Source organism: Convolutriloba macropyga, chromosome 8, assembly GCF_964194025.1.
Source record: "Convolutriloba macropyga chromosome 8, txConMacr16.3, whole genome shotgun sequence".
NCBI lineage: Eukaryota > Metazoa > Xenacoelomorpha > Acoela > Convolutidae > Convolutriloba > Convolutriloba macropyga.
In genome coordinates, this window is record NC_134475.1 from 18,197,129 (window position 1) to 18,212,736 (window position 15,608).

Genomic DNA, 15,608 nt, shown 5'->3' on the forward strand with positions numbered 1-15,608 from the left:
TTCAAATATTTTTTAAAACTGTTTTTATAAAGGAGTGAAAACGCTAAAAAGTAAGATTTACTGATAACCAATGTTTCCCAACGCTTAAAAGAGGCATATAAAATAGCTTCAACATTCTTTTACATGTTAGACGCAAGTCTACTAAAAAAGTAGAAAAATTGGCTGAAAACTGGGGTTTTAAAAAAATTCAAAACCAAAAATGTGTTTATCAAAACCGCTTGTTAACACATCTGCGAGGTTTAAAAAGTAATTATGCTCAAGAAACATCAAAAATGACAAAATATTTTGAAAAATTTCAAGAGTTCATTTTCCGATATTAGTGTCAAATGGGATTAATGATACATTTTCATCAAGAACTCCACAGCTAGTTTGTCCAGAAAGAAAACAATCAGCACTTAAATGAACGGTGACGAACGTTGAATAAGGATCAGATGTCAAAGATTAAAATTTTTAGAATATTTTGTGGCGAGAATGGTGTTTGGGTGTGTGCATTTGCCTTGAACGCACTTGCGTCAGTGCATATATGGGTAGGCGTCAGCGCGCATGCGTCAGTGCATGTATAGAAAACGGATTCACAAATGAAATAAAGATCCTCTTGAAATATGGAACTGGAAAAAATTATACAAATGGTAAAACAGCATCTGCCGTCCGAAGATCCACAGGTCTGAAATAAGAGAGAGTTTGAACTGAAGTAAAGGGTCTGTTTTGACCACTAATGTTACATAAATGATTTTGAAAGACAATACAAAAAATCAAAACAACCAGATTTCAAGTAAAAAATTTTTCTATATCTTTTGCGGAAATTGAAAGGGTACAGATGAAACAAGCCAACAACGGATACCAACAAATCAATTTTCATTTATTTTTAGTTTTGTGGGACAAATTGAAGATTTGGTGAAGTAATCTTAAAAGCGGACAATTGAAATCAAAAGACAACAGCTGATAATTAGAAAATACAGTTGAATCCAAATCAAGTATTCAACTCAACTCAATATATCATCAGTTTCTTCTTGAAATGGTATTAATTGATTATTTCCAACATGGGTAATAAAAGTTTGAGATTTGAGACATCTTGAGAAATTCGAAATGCAAATGACTCAAATTAGGGCTTATATCGTGAAGAGTGAGATTATTTCACCACACGGTACCACATATATCTTATGGGCGGAATTGTTTTTTTAGTTAAAATGTAGAGCACAACTTATTTTATTGAAATCAAATAATGTTTTTCTACAGCAGAAGAGGGAAGAGGTTTCAGAAAAGCAACAAAGATCATCTTGAAATACGGACGTTATAACAAGTTTGAACGTGTACCATTTCATAAAGAACTTAGAAAATATTCTTATGTGTATCAGTGCATGGAACTTTTGGCCTTGATTTGTATTATTTTTCTTTTAAAAAACATGTAATAGAGTTTAAATAACTCACTGACATGTAAATTTAGCCGACTGATTATAAAGTAACTGAATTGTTCAAAAAAGTAGATAAACTATTGTTCGCTTCTTTTTTTTCAAGTTAGCTTTGAATACTCATAAAAATTGAATGTATTATTGTATACAAATGATTCAAAAATCATACACGTAGTCAAACACACAAACGTTAACAAAATTACTATTAGCTAAACATTTGACTACAGAAAAAGATAAATATTTTAATATTAAAAGAAATGCCTCTTTAGTAGTAAGCTAAATCTGTTCTGGACTTGCCACTGCTTTTTAGTTATATTTATTCTAATTATTCTTCATTCAATTTCAAAATCTTCAACATTCCATCACCTCAATGGGATCGAATGGCAGTAAACAAAAACTGGGAAAAAACGCAGATGGTGATCCAATATGTGGCTCTTGTCAAAACGACTCAAAATCGATAGAAATGCGAATTCTCTCATGCAATCATTTCGCATGTGCACAGTGTGTTCAAAATTTGCTCCAGAATCCAAAACCTAAATGTCCAGTTTGCAATAAAAGTGGGCAACTTGAACAGAACAGGCTCTATGAGAGAGTGGCGACCATCCAGTTAGATGCTTCCAGTTCATCAAGTCAGGAACACACTTCTGAGCCGGAAGAAGCAGTTTCACCAAAAAGTTTGTATCCTGAAATCGCACCAATTTTTATACGGACCCTCCTCCAGGATTACATTAGGTGAAATTTTCGAGCAACAATGCACGAATTCGTTGATCTGTGCTATTAATACATGGAAAAAAATTGAAAACTGATTCCCCTGCAGTTTGTCTACATATAGAGTATCAGTATTCATCCGAACTAGTTTTTTCCTTCTGTTCAGTGAAAAAACAGTCAAAGACAAATAATGTTCATAGTATACGCAAAACTGGAGTTCATTATGTTCAAATTCAGCTCAAAATTCTGCTCTGAATTCTACCAAGAAATCTTTTTTGCGTACGGTTATCAGAACTCTGGTCATAGAAAATCATAACGATATCATTAAGTCGCCAATTCTACAAAATCATCGGAGTCTTCATTTGCGAACACGAGTGACAATATCTTGTCAGCCCATCTCGCGTGAGATAAAATTAAATTCGTTAGGTATTAGACAACAGTGACACGAAAAGCTGCAAACAAACATTACAAAATTCCGTCTCGACCTCGAAAAAGCAATTGTCACAAACTTATGTCACAATTGTCCACCACCTGTGAGCAAGGGAATCGTAATCAATGTCCACAATTTTGAGCATGATTTTTCTATGCTGAGCTTTAAAAATTATTTTACACTGATCTCTTAAGCTTGGTTTGTGGCCATTGATTAATTTAGAAATTACAAAATCTATGACAGAAATTGGTCAGCTTTGTCCACAACTTTCGCGTATAGAACAAAACGTACAAAAATACTCTCAAACTAAAACATCGCCATTTCCAATCTTTTTCAGATCAACTGACATTGGAATGGACTCAATGGCGATCATTTTAATGGCGTCAAAACCCTAATTGAAGCATCATAATCTAGACTATATTGTAATTAGCGTCAGAATGTTTTGAGTAATGTGAGGCAAATTGCCCCAGTCAGTAGTCAGAAGACAGTTCAAAAGAAAGGTCGCTCAAAGAAAAAAAAATCGATAAAAACTAAACCTTAACTGAAATCTTTTATTTCTATGATTTTGCTTCTGTTCATATGTTATTGATTCTGTTCCGTTAAAGATTAGTTTTGTTCTATTTGTTTGTTTCATTAATCTCCTATTAATTAAACTTCAATTTGATCCAATCATCTATTAATTTGATAAAAATTCCTCACCTGTAGATAAATCCTCCACCCATGAACGTCATGAATAACATGCTTTTTTATGTTGTCTGATTCCCCAAGATGGTTTTTCTCAGATCCAGCTAACAGGAATTGAAACATGTGGATATATATAATTACAGTTGTTATTATTTAAAGTAAAATTTTCATTGGCGAGTTTTTATACCAAAAATCCGTCAAATAGTTCATCAGGTGGCGGTCAAGCAAGCCGATAGGTAAGCGAGCCGAATTTTGAAAATGAGGTCAAGTAAGCCGAAAAATTTAGGGATACCGGTATCTTAAGTTGCCCCTGGCGGGCCGGTGGGCGCGCCTCGCGCGCGTCGAACCAGGCCGCGATTTCTGGATTACACCCAACAGCGGATGAGAAGCATGGCCATGGACAGCGGACCGCTGAGGCCCGTATACACTAGATGTCTAAAATTGACGTATTTTTGTTTCTTTGGCGCATTGGAGTACATTATGAACAATAATACTACGCGTAGATTTGATTTTAACGGCTAAAAAGGTATTATTTCTGATAAATTACATAACTATTACATAATTTTCGGCTTGCTTTTCTGTTGGCTTACTTTTACTTCGGCTTTCTTTGCATTCGCCAGTTGTACACTAGATGTCTAAAATTGACGTATTTTTGTTTCTTTGGCGCATTGGAGTACATTATGAACAATAATACTACGCGTAGATTTGATTTTAACGGCTAAAAAGGTATTATTTCTGATAAATTACATAACTATTACATAATTTTCGGCTTGCTTTTCTGTTGGCTTACTTTTACTTCGGCTTTCTTTTCATTCGCCAGTTCATCAGTATTTTCTCATCACTCCCCTTTCATCAGTCATTTGTAGTAATCTATTCTCTGTTAGTATTCTTCCATCTATCAACTTTTGCGTTTAGAATCTATGCCGGCTCGTTCGGGACAGCTGTTCGCTTCTTTCTGAAACAAAATTTGAAGCAATTGAAAGCAATTAAAACAATTAAGCTAGTTTCCAACTATAAGCCGCTAATAAAAGTGACATTAATTGCAGATAATAAAGACTCGGTTACTGGTGACATTAAAGTCGCAGATAATAATGGCATGGACTATAGTGACGTTAATTGCGGTTAATAGTCACATTAAAGTTGCAGACAATAGCGACCCGGACAATAGTGACAGATACACCAAAAAATTGCGGAAAAAAGAGCCGTTCAAACCGCGGAAAGTAGGTACCTTAGCGCTGATATTAGTGATGTAATTTTTCGGACAGTAGACCAAAATCTGTTCGCGTGTTATCAATTTCCGCAATTGCAGACATATATGACGATTTCCTTTAATTTTGAGCAAACTTGAACCAGTTTCCCTTACTGTGATTGTTGTCCGCGAAAGCCTATAAAGCTCTATCTTAAAACATGGGAGAGCGGACAATGCTGACTTCAGCAAGAAAATTTGCTGGATCTTAATGTAGGATTGGCGACGTAATGATTTGCATGATGCATCAGGACGAAAGTACGAAGTGTATTCCGAGAGAGATATGGTTAAAACAAATCGAAGCCAATTTAGTATAAACGACAAATGAGACTGTTTGTAATGTTGTGGAATGTCGGTTAATGTTAATGTTGGTTTTTGAGCGATGACGTAGGCGTGATACCATTTTGAAACGAACCCCAATTCTGTACCAGTATAATTTGGAGTAGGACTTAGTGGATGTTTATGCACTTATAATTTTCAGTTTTGTGATTCCAGAACCTTTCTATGCCAATTTCTCTTGGAAAATATGTTATGCAAGTTATGAAAACAAAGAGCGAAAAAACCGTTAAAACCGTTAATTTTCTTGTCTCTGATAGCCCTGGTGATGGACGGATTCAAATTAGCTAAAATCTTGCAAGAGTATTCAAAACTTGCAAGATTTTTGGAAAAAATCATGCAAATTTTGAATAATCCGGCAAGAATCTTGGAGTGAAAATGAATTCGATTTCAAACTCTATGAGATGTATATTTGAAATAATATTGTGTTCTTCGATCAGTTTCATTCAGACCTCTGATTGATTGAAATATACCTGGCACCGATTCAAAACCTTGCAGGGGACAACTTCTTTTAACAGGTTCTGGATGCAGCCGGTCTTCTCCGAATCCTCCAGAAGAACCCGATCAAGTTGACAATTTCAACTGCCAAATTCACACGAACAAAGGGCTGGACTATCATTGTATTTTGCCGTGTAATATTTTCACGTGCGGTGAATGCTTGAAAGTTGATCACCATGACCATTTTGTGAAAAGTCGAATTTATTCACTACATTTGGACAAAATTTTCATGAAACGATTAGCTGAGTACAGAACCGAGCACGATGAAATGGCGTACATTATAAACCTGATCAACAATTTTGTGAAGAATTCAAAATTGCATAGAGAAAAAGAATTTGCATCTTTATCGAAAAGTAAAATCTTATTCGAGTTCAGAAAACAGACAGAATGCGTAAAGAAAATTAAGAAAAGTCAATCGCAGGATCTACTAAATTTTGAGAGGAAAACTAAAAAGCAATTTTTAGTTTTGCTGGATAGCATTGACGTTCTTTTACGTGTTAGAACAGAGCGCTACTTTGATGAGAGAAACAATGATTCGATCTCTTCGGAATCATCCTTAAAATTGGTGTTGGAAGGTTAGTGGTTTTGTCAAGTACATGCAAGAACATTATAAATTTTTTTTGCCTATCATGAATTCAGAAAAAACTAAAATTTATTATGTTCTTAGGTAAAAAATGAAGAGCAAATTAAAACACCCACGTGCATATTTTAAAATGCCGACAGTCTGTAGTGCCAGAAGTTAAAATGCCAGAAGTTCCAACTTAGCCAGAAGTTGACTTCCGCTGACGTTCGTCATTTCAAAACGTATTTTGTGGCTAGTAAAACTATTTAATTGTAGACAATTCTGTGTTTAGACTTCCATTGCCCTATTCTATGACCTCCATTAGTAAAATTTTTTCCAGTGGAAATTGTTCATATCTGTTTTAGACACAACGCTTGAAGCCATCGACTCGAAATGTATCAACCATCGGAAAAAATTGTGGCTATTCTGTCACAGCTGCAATCAGTCTATATGCAGAAACTGCTGGATTGAAGAACACATTGAAACCCAAACGCACCAAGTTATACCTTTCCAAATAAGATGCCAAACACTGTGCCAAGATTTTAACAAGTCAGTTGACGATTTTACATTGGAGTGCAATAAGCTACAGGAAAAATTCTCGGTTGTGAGTCAAATTTCAGCGGAAGCTAAGTTTATAGAAGATATTTTACGAGGCAAAGCAAAGATAGATAATGAAGCCACGGAGTCGGTGACTTTCTCAGTAATATGTAAACTTAAGCTACAAAAGAGCGCAATGGCGAAATTACAATGTGAGATTTTAGAGCAGTTCGAAGTAGTAAAATTGCGACAGAACTCGGTTGTGGTTCCCGTAATTGATTCAGTTGACGAACGTGGATTAATTGCAGACAATCACATGCAGTCATCGGTATTGAAAGATAAGAAGCGAAGTCGAGGGGAAAGCCTTTATAGGGACGAGAGCAAGGTTAGTTAGCTTGTATTCAACAGTATAAGCAAGTTAAGAAAATTGGCAATTTTAAGAACATAAATTTCCATAAACTCCTATTTAAAAGTGTTCGAATAAAATCTGAATAAAGATGAAATTTGGGTGAGTGAAGTGAACATTGTAATCAGAGATAATGTAGTTGTGTGACCTAAGTAAAGAGTTAACAATTATTGTGAAATAAAATAAACGTTATAAACACAAATTGCGGCGTTTATTTTCTGAGATGTTGGTATTTTATTCAAATTCCGACAAAGTCAAAATTTTTGACGTTAGTATATGCAATAATTGAGAAATATGCAATAATATAAGACAGTGAAACAATAATTGTAGAGCTGAAGACATCACAATTTTCTGATCCTATACAATACAAAGGAGTACACCAAACTCTTTAATGTCCAATGCAAGGATCTATGAAATTTCACGCAAAGTCCCATCCAGATCTTAAGCTGCCACAATGTTTTTTTCCTACTAAAAGAAAGAATTCGGATTCGCAAAGAACCACAAAACCGTTGCCACGATGTTGGAGAGATCGGATCTTGCATCACTTTACAAGAAGTGATGAATATTTTCGTCCAATTAGACAAAAACTCAAAACATCTATAGAATCAAAATTGGCTCCAAAAATTCTTCTAGATATTCTCAGAATCTTCAACATCAGCCTCGATACTTTTTTCTATTCCTCGATTCAGCTTTCATACTGTTATTGTTAGAAGGTTGAGAGAGAAGAACCTAATGTAATTTGTGCATAAAATAAGCTTGACATAACTTGACAAAAAGCTCTACTTATTCAATGTATACTTGGCTAGAGAAATGAAGAAGCTTTGAGGAACAAGAAAGAACGTCAGAACGGGTTATGAGAGATGCCCGTTAAGTTCGAGAGCTTAAGACCAGTTGGTGTAAATGGGCAGCACACTAGGCTTGCAAGTAAGAGATGCTGGTTCAAATCCAGTACCGGTTCATTTTCACAGTAGTTGCGCCTGAATAGACCCCCTAACACTTATCATAGCGAGAGGATTTATTGAGAAGAGAAACACTAAATTTATCAAGCTCAATCTGTTTGAGTACGGATTTACGTTAAAAGTTTCAAAAAGAAATCAATTGGAAAAAGTAGAAAAGTGGAATAAAAATTTTGTGGATCTCTTTTTCTCTCTCTCTCTCTCTCTCTCTTTAAGTAGAGATTGGAACCAGTGTATCCCGTAAAAATTTAGCAGACGTAGTATTCAACATCGTCAACGACAGAATCACTCAATATAGCTGCAGAAAGAATCTGTCTTTTTGGTTCTTTTTTCATTTGTAGAGCCAAGACAACGCCGAAAGCAATCTCTATACCATTTAAAAAATATTTACACTTATTATTTTAATCAAAAACGTTTCAATGAATTTTGAGATCTTTTCTGTTATTGTCCCCCAAACCAATATAAAAAGTCAAATTGCACCCCCCCCCCCCGCTTCCTCAAATATTTACTTTTTTGGTCCTCAGAGAACCCAATTTTTAGTGATAATAAATTGTCCGAACCATGAGCAGGTTTGTAGGAATTTTTTTCGGGTTGTAAAAAAATTATTGCCATAAAGCCAATCCTATGAACTATAAGCGCAAAAATAGTAAAAACACGCATTACTCTTACTCTTTGTCTCTGTACAATATGCAGAATCTAGAAGGTCAAATGCAATCAAGCACGCAAACATTATGCTGTCACATGCAGAAATTTGAAATTCGACAAACCGAGCGCAAAATCTTTAATGAGGTAATATAACGTATTAGGAGATTTTGTCATCTCCATTCTAGAAAATTCCAATCTATACTTGGACGACCAGTTATGATCTTTTCCAAATTTTAAGATTAAAACTTACTCACATACAACACATAACCTAAAAATAAAATTGACGTTTAACTGATGGCTTAGATGCTCAAAAGCAGTCAAAACTAAAGAAAAACATTGAGTCCAAATTGCATTACACTGATATAACAGACGAAAATTATTAACAATTATGTCTAAGAGTTTTTATCTCGAAAATATTCTATTGCTAAAAAAAGTTAACACAATGTTTAGAAAAAATATCAATTCCACCAAAAAATGCAACCGGGGCCGAAGCGTGAACGCCGAGAAGCTCTAATAAAAAATTCCCGTGAATGCAATTTAATTTTGTATTAATTGAGGTAAAAAAAACTATGAATGCGGTAAGTTCGGGGAAGATAATTTTTCTAAAAAACTTTGCTAATTTTCCGAAACGGACTGCAAAAGACTACAAAAGCCCCAACAAAAATCACTCAGCGCAAAAATTGCTTTATATTTGTGTAAGAATTACAATGAAAGCCCAAAATAAATTCCTCTAAACACTAGCCACAAATTTTATTGCAACGTTTGATAAATATGCAAGAAACGCGGCCATAATATAAAGCAGTTGCTTTAGTTGGTAAAGACTTCACATCAGCCGCAATCCATTTCAAGATCTGTACCGGATCAATCAACAGCCCTCCACTCAGATAGAAAGTATTTATAAAAGCAGATTTAAAAGCCCCTGTTTTTTTATTGCAGTGAAGTTATTTTGCGTTACTCAGAAAATGTGGAACGCTGCACTCCAAATTATAAAACAATAGACAGCGGGAAGCAAATTGCTCTTCTGAAGACAATTTAGTAACGGATATTTACAATTTCTAAATGCCCGTGAAAAAACGCTCCGAAATTTGATTAATTTTACTCGATAAAAGTGTGTTTTGCGACGTAATGTTGTTTGGAACAGAGTGTGATTTGATATGTTATTTGAACCGAAGCCTAAAAATAACTGAAAGTTCTTTAGCAAGTATCAATATAGGACAACCTGCCGCTAAGCAAGTGAAAAGCAAACTTTATTCTATTTTTAAAAATCAGGTTAAATTTGATTTTTAATTTTTACAATCTGTCTATCTTGTTGCCGATTTCTTGTTTCTTGATACGCAAAGATCATGCAAAATATCATGAGCTGTAACGTGGAAAGCTCTTGGCATTTATAACCATGTTCTATCATGATTCTTCTCAAGGCAACCAAGTTTAGTTTCATAAGGTTTTTTTCAGGGAAGTCTCACGACATTTTGTGGTGACCACGAACTGCCAACAACAATGAACTTGGTGCCAGTTGTGTGAGGGACTGTCAGCATTCTTAAGAAACTGGAACATTAATCTAACTCTTGAAGAATTTAGATTCTGTCTTCAATCTAATTTTCCGGAAACCACTTAATAATGTATGATACATTAATGTGATGTCTAGTTTCTCTTGACTATGAGGTTTATCGTTCATGCAAAAGAATGTGGTATTGTTTTTTTGATCACAAGGAAGAAAACGGCCTGCATCAGTCATACCAGCCCTTCACTTGATTGGGAATAAAAAAAACTTGTTCCATCACGTGTTTTATTCCACTTTTTCGTTCCGATCCCGCTTAATTGCAAAGAGGGTTCTCCGTATTCAACTGTTCTTTTTATCGAGAGTTCAATATTTCATGATTTTTCTCAATAGAAAGCCTGTCAAGAGCAGAGCAAAAAGTTGAAACGAGTTTTTATAACCGTTTTAACTCATTTTCGAGTATTTATCGAGGATTAAAAATATTTGTTCACTTGTACAGTCATTTTTGGTGAATTTTTCGTTTTTCATTTTGCACAGTTATGAGACAATTTTCATCCCGTGCTTTATAGCCCTGATTTGACATCCAAGTTGTTATTGATGAGCTCATTGTGGTTTTTCATAATAAAGAACAGAGCTAGATTTGGATAGAAAATTTTCTGTTTCTACGAATTTTCACGTGAAGCGTTAGCGATTTTTTTCACTTGATTAATTTTGCATAGATGCTGTAGTCTGAGGTGGTATGTGGACGACTTATATTTGAAATTTGTCACGAAGTGTTCTCATCAAAATAATGCAAACTTTGCCCGTTTCTCGCCACTTATTTTGTTTTGTCGCCGATTCTCAAAACGTACAGGTCCCATTTCAGATCTATTGACTTCCAATTGATATTAAAAAATTTGAAGCGATTATTATTATTATTATTATAGCAGTCTATTATTTTGAATACATTAGAAGGTATTTTAATATGAGTATTTTTATTAATAGCCGCACAGCGATAGCTGGGGCTATTATTGGCCTTCTCTTGGTTTTTTACAATTCAATGAATTTGAATTGTATTGGGGCGCTGTCTTTTTTTTAAGATCTGTTCACACATTTTCATGATTTTTGAAGTCAAATTGGAGTAGTGATTTTGGTCACGCCGAAACAGGAAACGGAGCGAAAAAGCGAGTGGTTTTGCGTCGTGAATTTTTTTCGCTCTAATTTTAAAGTAGAGTGCAAAAAAGGTGTTTGAACAAAAATTCGGTTTCTCGGTAGTGGTTTTTTGTTCACATGCGGCAATTTCACTCTAATTTTTACTGTTTTTTCGATTTTCTGGATCGGATTTTTTCTAGATGGTTTTCCCAATCCATTCACTGCTCATTCTAGGCCATGTTTTCAGTTTGAATTAAATTTTCATTTCTCGCTAGTGGTTTTTTTTGATCACATGCGGCATTTTGACATTTATTTTCTGTTTTTTCTTATTTTTTAATCTGATTTTTTAAAAAATGGTTTTCTCAATTCACTCATAGTCCATTCTAGGTCTAGTTTTTCTGTTTAGTCAATGAAAATTCTTTGAATTGTACGTCAGGACGTGTCCTGCTATGTTTTTTATTTCGTCGTCATGATTTTTGTTACGACCATATGACGTCACAGCCACTTTTTGTTCATTCGTTCATGCAATTTCAACTGAATTGCATGCGTGACGTCATTTTTCGCTCTTAGTGGAGCGAGTTTTTTTGTTCATTCGCGTGATTAAATTTTTGGTCACACTTGACTTACCTCACTCTCAAAAATGACTTCCTCACTTTGAAATTGAATTTTAGTTACTTTAATTCAAAGAGATAAGGTCAAATGGGTGTGTGTCAATCTAAATGAAGGTTATTTGAGATCAGCTAATAGAGGCAGCAATAACTTATACAGATTTTTAATCAATATATACCAGATCAGCCTTCAATGAAAAGACAAATTTTTTTGGTCTGTCTTTTTTACTGTTTTTTTTAGACTGCCGATCTACGAATCTATTGCGGCTATTTTCTGGCAACCTGCCAGCTATGTTTTGTTTTAATTTCGCGTTTTTTCTGTAATTTAGTCACGGTTTGGTTAATAATGATTCTCACTGACTGATTGCTATAGTGGATAAATGAACACTATTAAAGGTTTGAGTTCAGAGTGAACAGGTTTTTAACTGTAAGCATAATTTTTTCTGAAAAAAAAAGAATTTTGATTTCTGCCCATTTTCGTTGTTATCTTAGTTATCTTGCTGTATAATCTTAAATAAAGTCATCCTAGGTTAATATTCAAGCACAAATTATGCATTGTTTTTAGTAGATGCCTAACGTTAGATTTCAAATAAACAATATTTGATTCCTTAAAACCGAAGCTTTCTGATGGCTGTCTATATTTGCTTCTGCATTTTTGGTTGCGTTTTCACGGCTCTAAGAGTATTGGTATTCTAAAGCCAATAAAGCCAATCCTTTGAAAAATAAGCGCAAATATAGTAAAAACACGCATTACTCTTACTCTGTCTCTTTACAATATGCAGAGGTCAAATACAATCAAGCACACAAACATTATGCTGTCACATAAAGAAATTCGAAATTCGACAAACCAAGCGCAAAACCTTAAATGAGGTAATATAACGGATTAGGAGATTTTGTCATCTCTATTCCAAAAAATTCCAATAAGGACTAGTTATGAACTTTTCCAAATTTTAAGAATAAAACTTACTCGCATACAACATCAAAATCAACATACAACCTGAAAACAAAATTGATGTTTCTGATGGCTTAGATGCTCAAAAGCAGTCAAAACTCTAGAAAACATTGAAGTCAAATTACATTAACAATTTTATTGACAACTATATCTAATCATTTTTTAGCTCGGAATTATTCTATTGCTAAAAAAGTTAATAGAATGTTTAGAAAAATTATCAATACGACCAAAAAATGCAACCGGGGCCGAGGCGTGCACGCCGAGAAGCTCTAATAAAAAATTCCCGTGAATGCAATTTAATTTTGTATTACTTGAGGTAAAAAAAACTATTAATGCGGTAAATTCGGGGAAAATAATTTTTCTAAAAACTTTGCTAATTTTTCAAAACGGACTACAAAAGACTACAAAAGCCCTAACAAAAATCACTCAGCGCAAAAATTTCTTTATTTTTGTGTAAGAATTACAATGTATTCCCAGAATAAATTCCTCTAAACACTCGCCACAAAGTTTGTTGCACCGTTTGAGAAATATGCAAGAAACGCGGCCATAATATAAAGCAGTTGCTTTAGTTGGTAAAGACTTCACATCAGCCGCTATCCATTTCAATATCTGTACCGGATCAATCAACGGCCCTCCACTCAGATAGAAAGTATTTATAAAAGCAGATTTAAAAACCTCTGTTTTTTATTGCAGTGAAGTCATTTTGCGTTACTCAGAAAATGTCGAATGCTGCTCTCCAAATTATAAAACAATAGACGGCGGGAAGCAAATTGCTCTTCCGAAGACAATAGTAACGGATATTTACAATTTCTAAATGCCCGTCAAAAAACGCTCCGAAATTTGATTATTTTTACTCCATAAAAGTGTGTTTTGCGACGTAATGTTGTTTGGAACAGAGTGTGATTTGATATGTTATTTGAACCGAAGCCTAAAAATAACTGAAAGTCCTTTAGCAGCTATCAATATAGGACAACCTGCCGCTTAGCAAGTGAAAAGCAGACTTTATTCTAATTTTAAAAATCAGGTTAAATTTGATTTTTAATTTTTACAATCTGTCTATCTCGTTACCGATTTCTTGTTTCTTGATACGCAAAGATTATGCAAAATATCATGAGCTGTAACGTGGAAAGATCTTGGCATTTATAACCATGTTCTATCATGATTCTTCTCAAGGCAACCAAGTTTAGTTTCATAAGGTTTTTTTTCAGGGAAGTCTCACGACATTTTGTGGTGACCACGAACTGCCAACAACAATGAAATTGGTGCCAGTTGTGTGAGGGACTGTCAACATTCTTAGAAACTGGAACATTAATCTAACTTTTGAAGAGTTTAGATTCTGTCTTGAAACTAATTTTCCGGAGACCACTTAATAATGTATGATACATTAAAGTGATGTCTAGTTTCTCTTGACTATGAGGTTTATCGTTCATGCAAAAGAATGTGGTATGGTTTTATGATCACAAAGAAGAAAACGGCCTGCATCAGTCATACCAGCCCTTCACTTGATTGGGAATAAAAAACCTTGTTCCATCACGTGTTTTATTCCACCTTTTCGTTCCGATCCCGCTTAATTGCAAAGAGCTTCGTTCCGATCCCGCTTAATCTCCGTATTCAACTGTTTTTTTATCGAGTGTTCAATATTTCAGAGGGTTATGATTTTTCTCAATAGAAAGCCTGTGAAGAGCAGAGTACAAAGTTGAAACGAGTTTTTATAACCGTTATAACCCATTTTCGAGTATTTATCGAGGATTAAAAATATTTGTTCACATGTACAGTCATTTTTCTTTTCAATTCAGTCATCAATTTTCATGTACAGTCATCAATTTTCTATTCATTTTGCACAATTATGAGACAATTTTCACTCCGTGCTTTATAGCCCTGATTTGACATCCAAGTTGTTATTGATGAGCTCATTGTGGTTTTTCATAATAAAAAACAGAGCTAGATTTGGATAAAAATTTTTCTGTTTCTACGAATTTTCACGTGAAGCGTTAGCGCTTTTTTCACGTGAATAATTTTTCATAGATAGAGTAGTCTGATGTGGTATGTAGACGACTTATATAATTTTTATACTTTGTCACGAAGTGTTCTCATCAAAATAATGCAAACTTTGCCCGTTTCTCGCCACTTATTTTGTTTTGTCGCCGATTCTCAAAACGTACCGGTCCCATTTCAGTTCTATTGACTTCCAATTGAAATTAAAGTATTTGCAGCGATTATTATTATTATAGCAGTCTATTATTTTGATTACATTAGAAGATATTTTAATATAAGTAATTTTTCGTTTTTCTTTTAATTTCTCGTTTTTTCTGTAATTTAATCACGGTTTGGTTAATAATATTTCTCACTGACTGATTGCTATAGTGGATGAATGAACACTTAAAGGTTTGAGTACAGAGTGAACAGATTTTTAACTGTAACCATAATTTTTTTGAAAAAAATGAAATTTGATTTCTGCCCATTTTCGTTGTTAATTTAGTTATCTTGCTCTATAATCCTAAATAAAGTCATCCTAGGTTAATATTCAAGCAAAAATTATGCATTTGTTTTTAGTAGATGGCTAACGTTAGATTTCAAATAAACAATATTTGATTCCTTAAAACCGGAAACTTTTTGATGCCTGTCTATATTTGCTTCTGCATTTTTGGTTGCGTTTTCACGGCTCTAAGAGTATTGGTATTCTATAAATTTTTACAGATCGAGCAAGCATGTTTATGACTCGAAAAATCACTTCATTCTTTTCAAACTTTGACCAATGTCTTTGAGCTTTGTTTGTAACAAATAGTAATTAAGAACAGCTATAAAGGTCATTTTAAGAAGCCTTTCTGCCATAAGTCTTTGTTCCCATCAAAATATTGCAAACTTGGCTCGTTTCTTGCCACTAAATTTGTATTGCCACCGAGTCTCAAAACTTACAGATCCCATTTCACTTGACTTTAAAATGTTTGCAGCGAGCAGTCTTTTATTTTGATTATTTTAGAACGTACGTATGGAGTAAATTT

At 34.2% G+C, this 15,608-nt stretch overlaps 2 protein-coding genes and 1 long non-coding RNA gene across 3 annotated transcripts in view; 2 read left to right on the forward strand and 1 right to left on the reverse strand.

Annotated features, from left to right (window-relative positions):
* The window catches only part of LOC142344544 (uncharacterized), a 566,363-nt gene that overhangs the window by 211,080 nt on the left and 339,675 nt on the right, over nt 1-15,608 (forward strand). The window lies entirely within an intron of this gene.
* Nucleotides 1-15,608, reverse strand: part of LOC142344537 (uncharacterized) — a 31,935-nt gene that overhangs the window by 12,626 nt on the left and 3,701 nt on the right. The window lies entirely within an intron of this gene.
* On the forward strand, nt 1,368-10,884 carry LOC142344535 (uncharacterized). The gene is made up of 4 exons (XM_075396291.1): nt 1,368-2,083; nt 5,332-5,886; nt 6,239-6,795; nt 9,870-10,884. The coding sequence occupies exons 1-4, from the start codon at nt 1,780-1,782 to the stop codon at nt 9,936-9,938; spliced, it is 1,485 nt and encodes a 494-aa protein (XP_075252406.1). The 5' UTR covers nt 1,368-1,779; the 3' UTR covers nt 9,939-10,884.

What these genes read in the sequence shown, in the direction of transcription:
- LOC142344535 (XM_075396291.1), top strand. Translation starts at nt 1,780, where the DNA reads ATGGGATCGAATGGCAGTAAACAAAAACTGGGAAAAAACGCAGATGGT. An exon ending in CTTAAAATTGGTGTTGGAAG is followed by an intron (nt 5,887 to 6,238) that starts GTTAGTGGTTTT and finishes TATCTGTTTTAG; the next exon opens with ACACAACGCTTGAAGCCATC. An exon ending in TTTATAGGGACGAGAGCAAG is followed by an intron (nt 6,796 to 9,869) that starts GTTAGTTAGCTT and finishes GGTTTTTTTCAG; the next exon opens with GGAAGTCTCACGACATTTTG.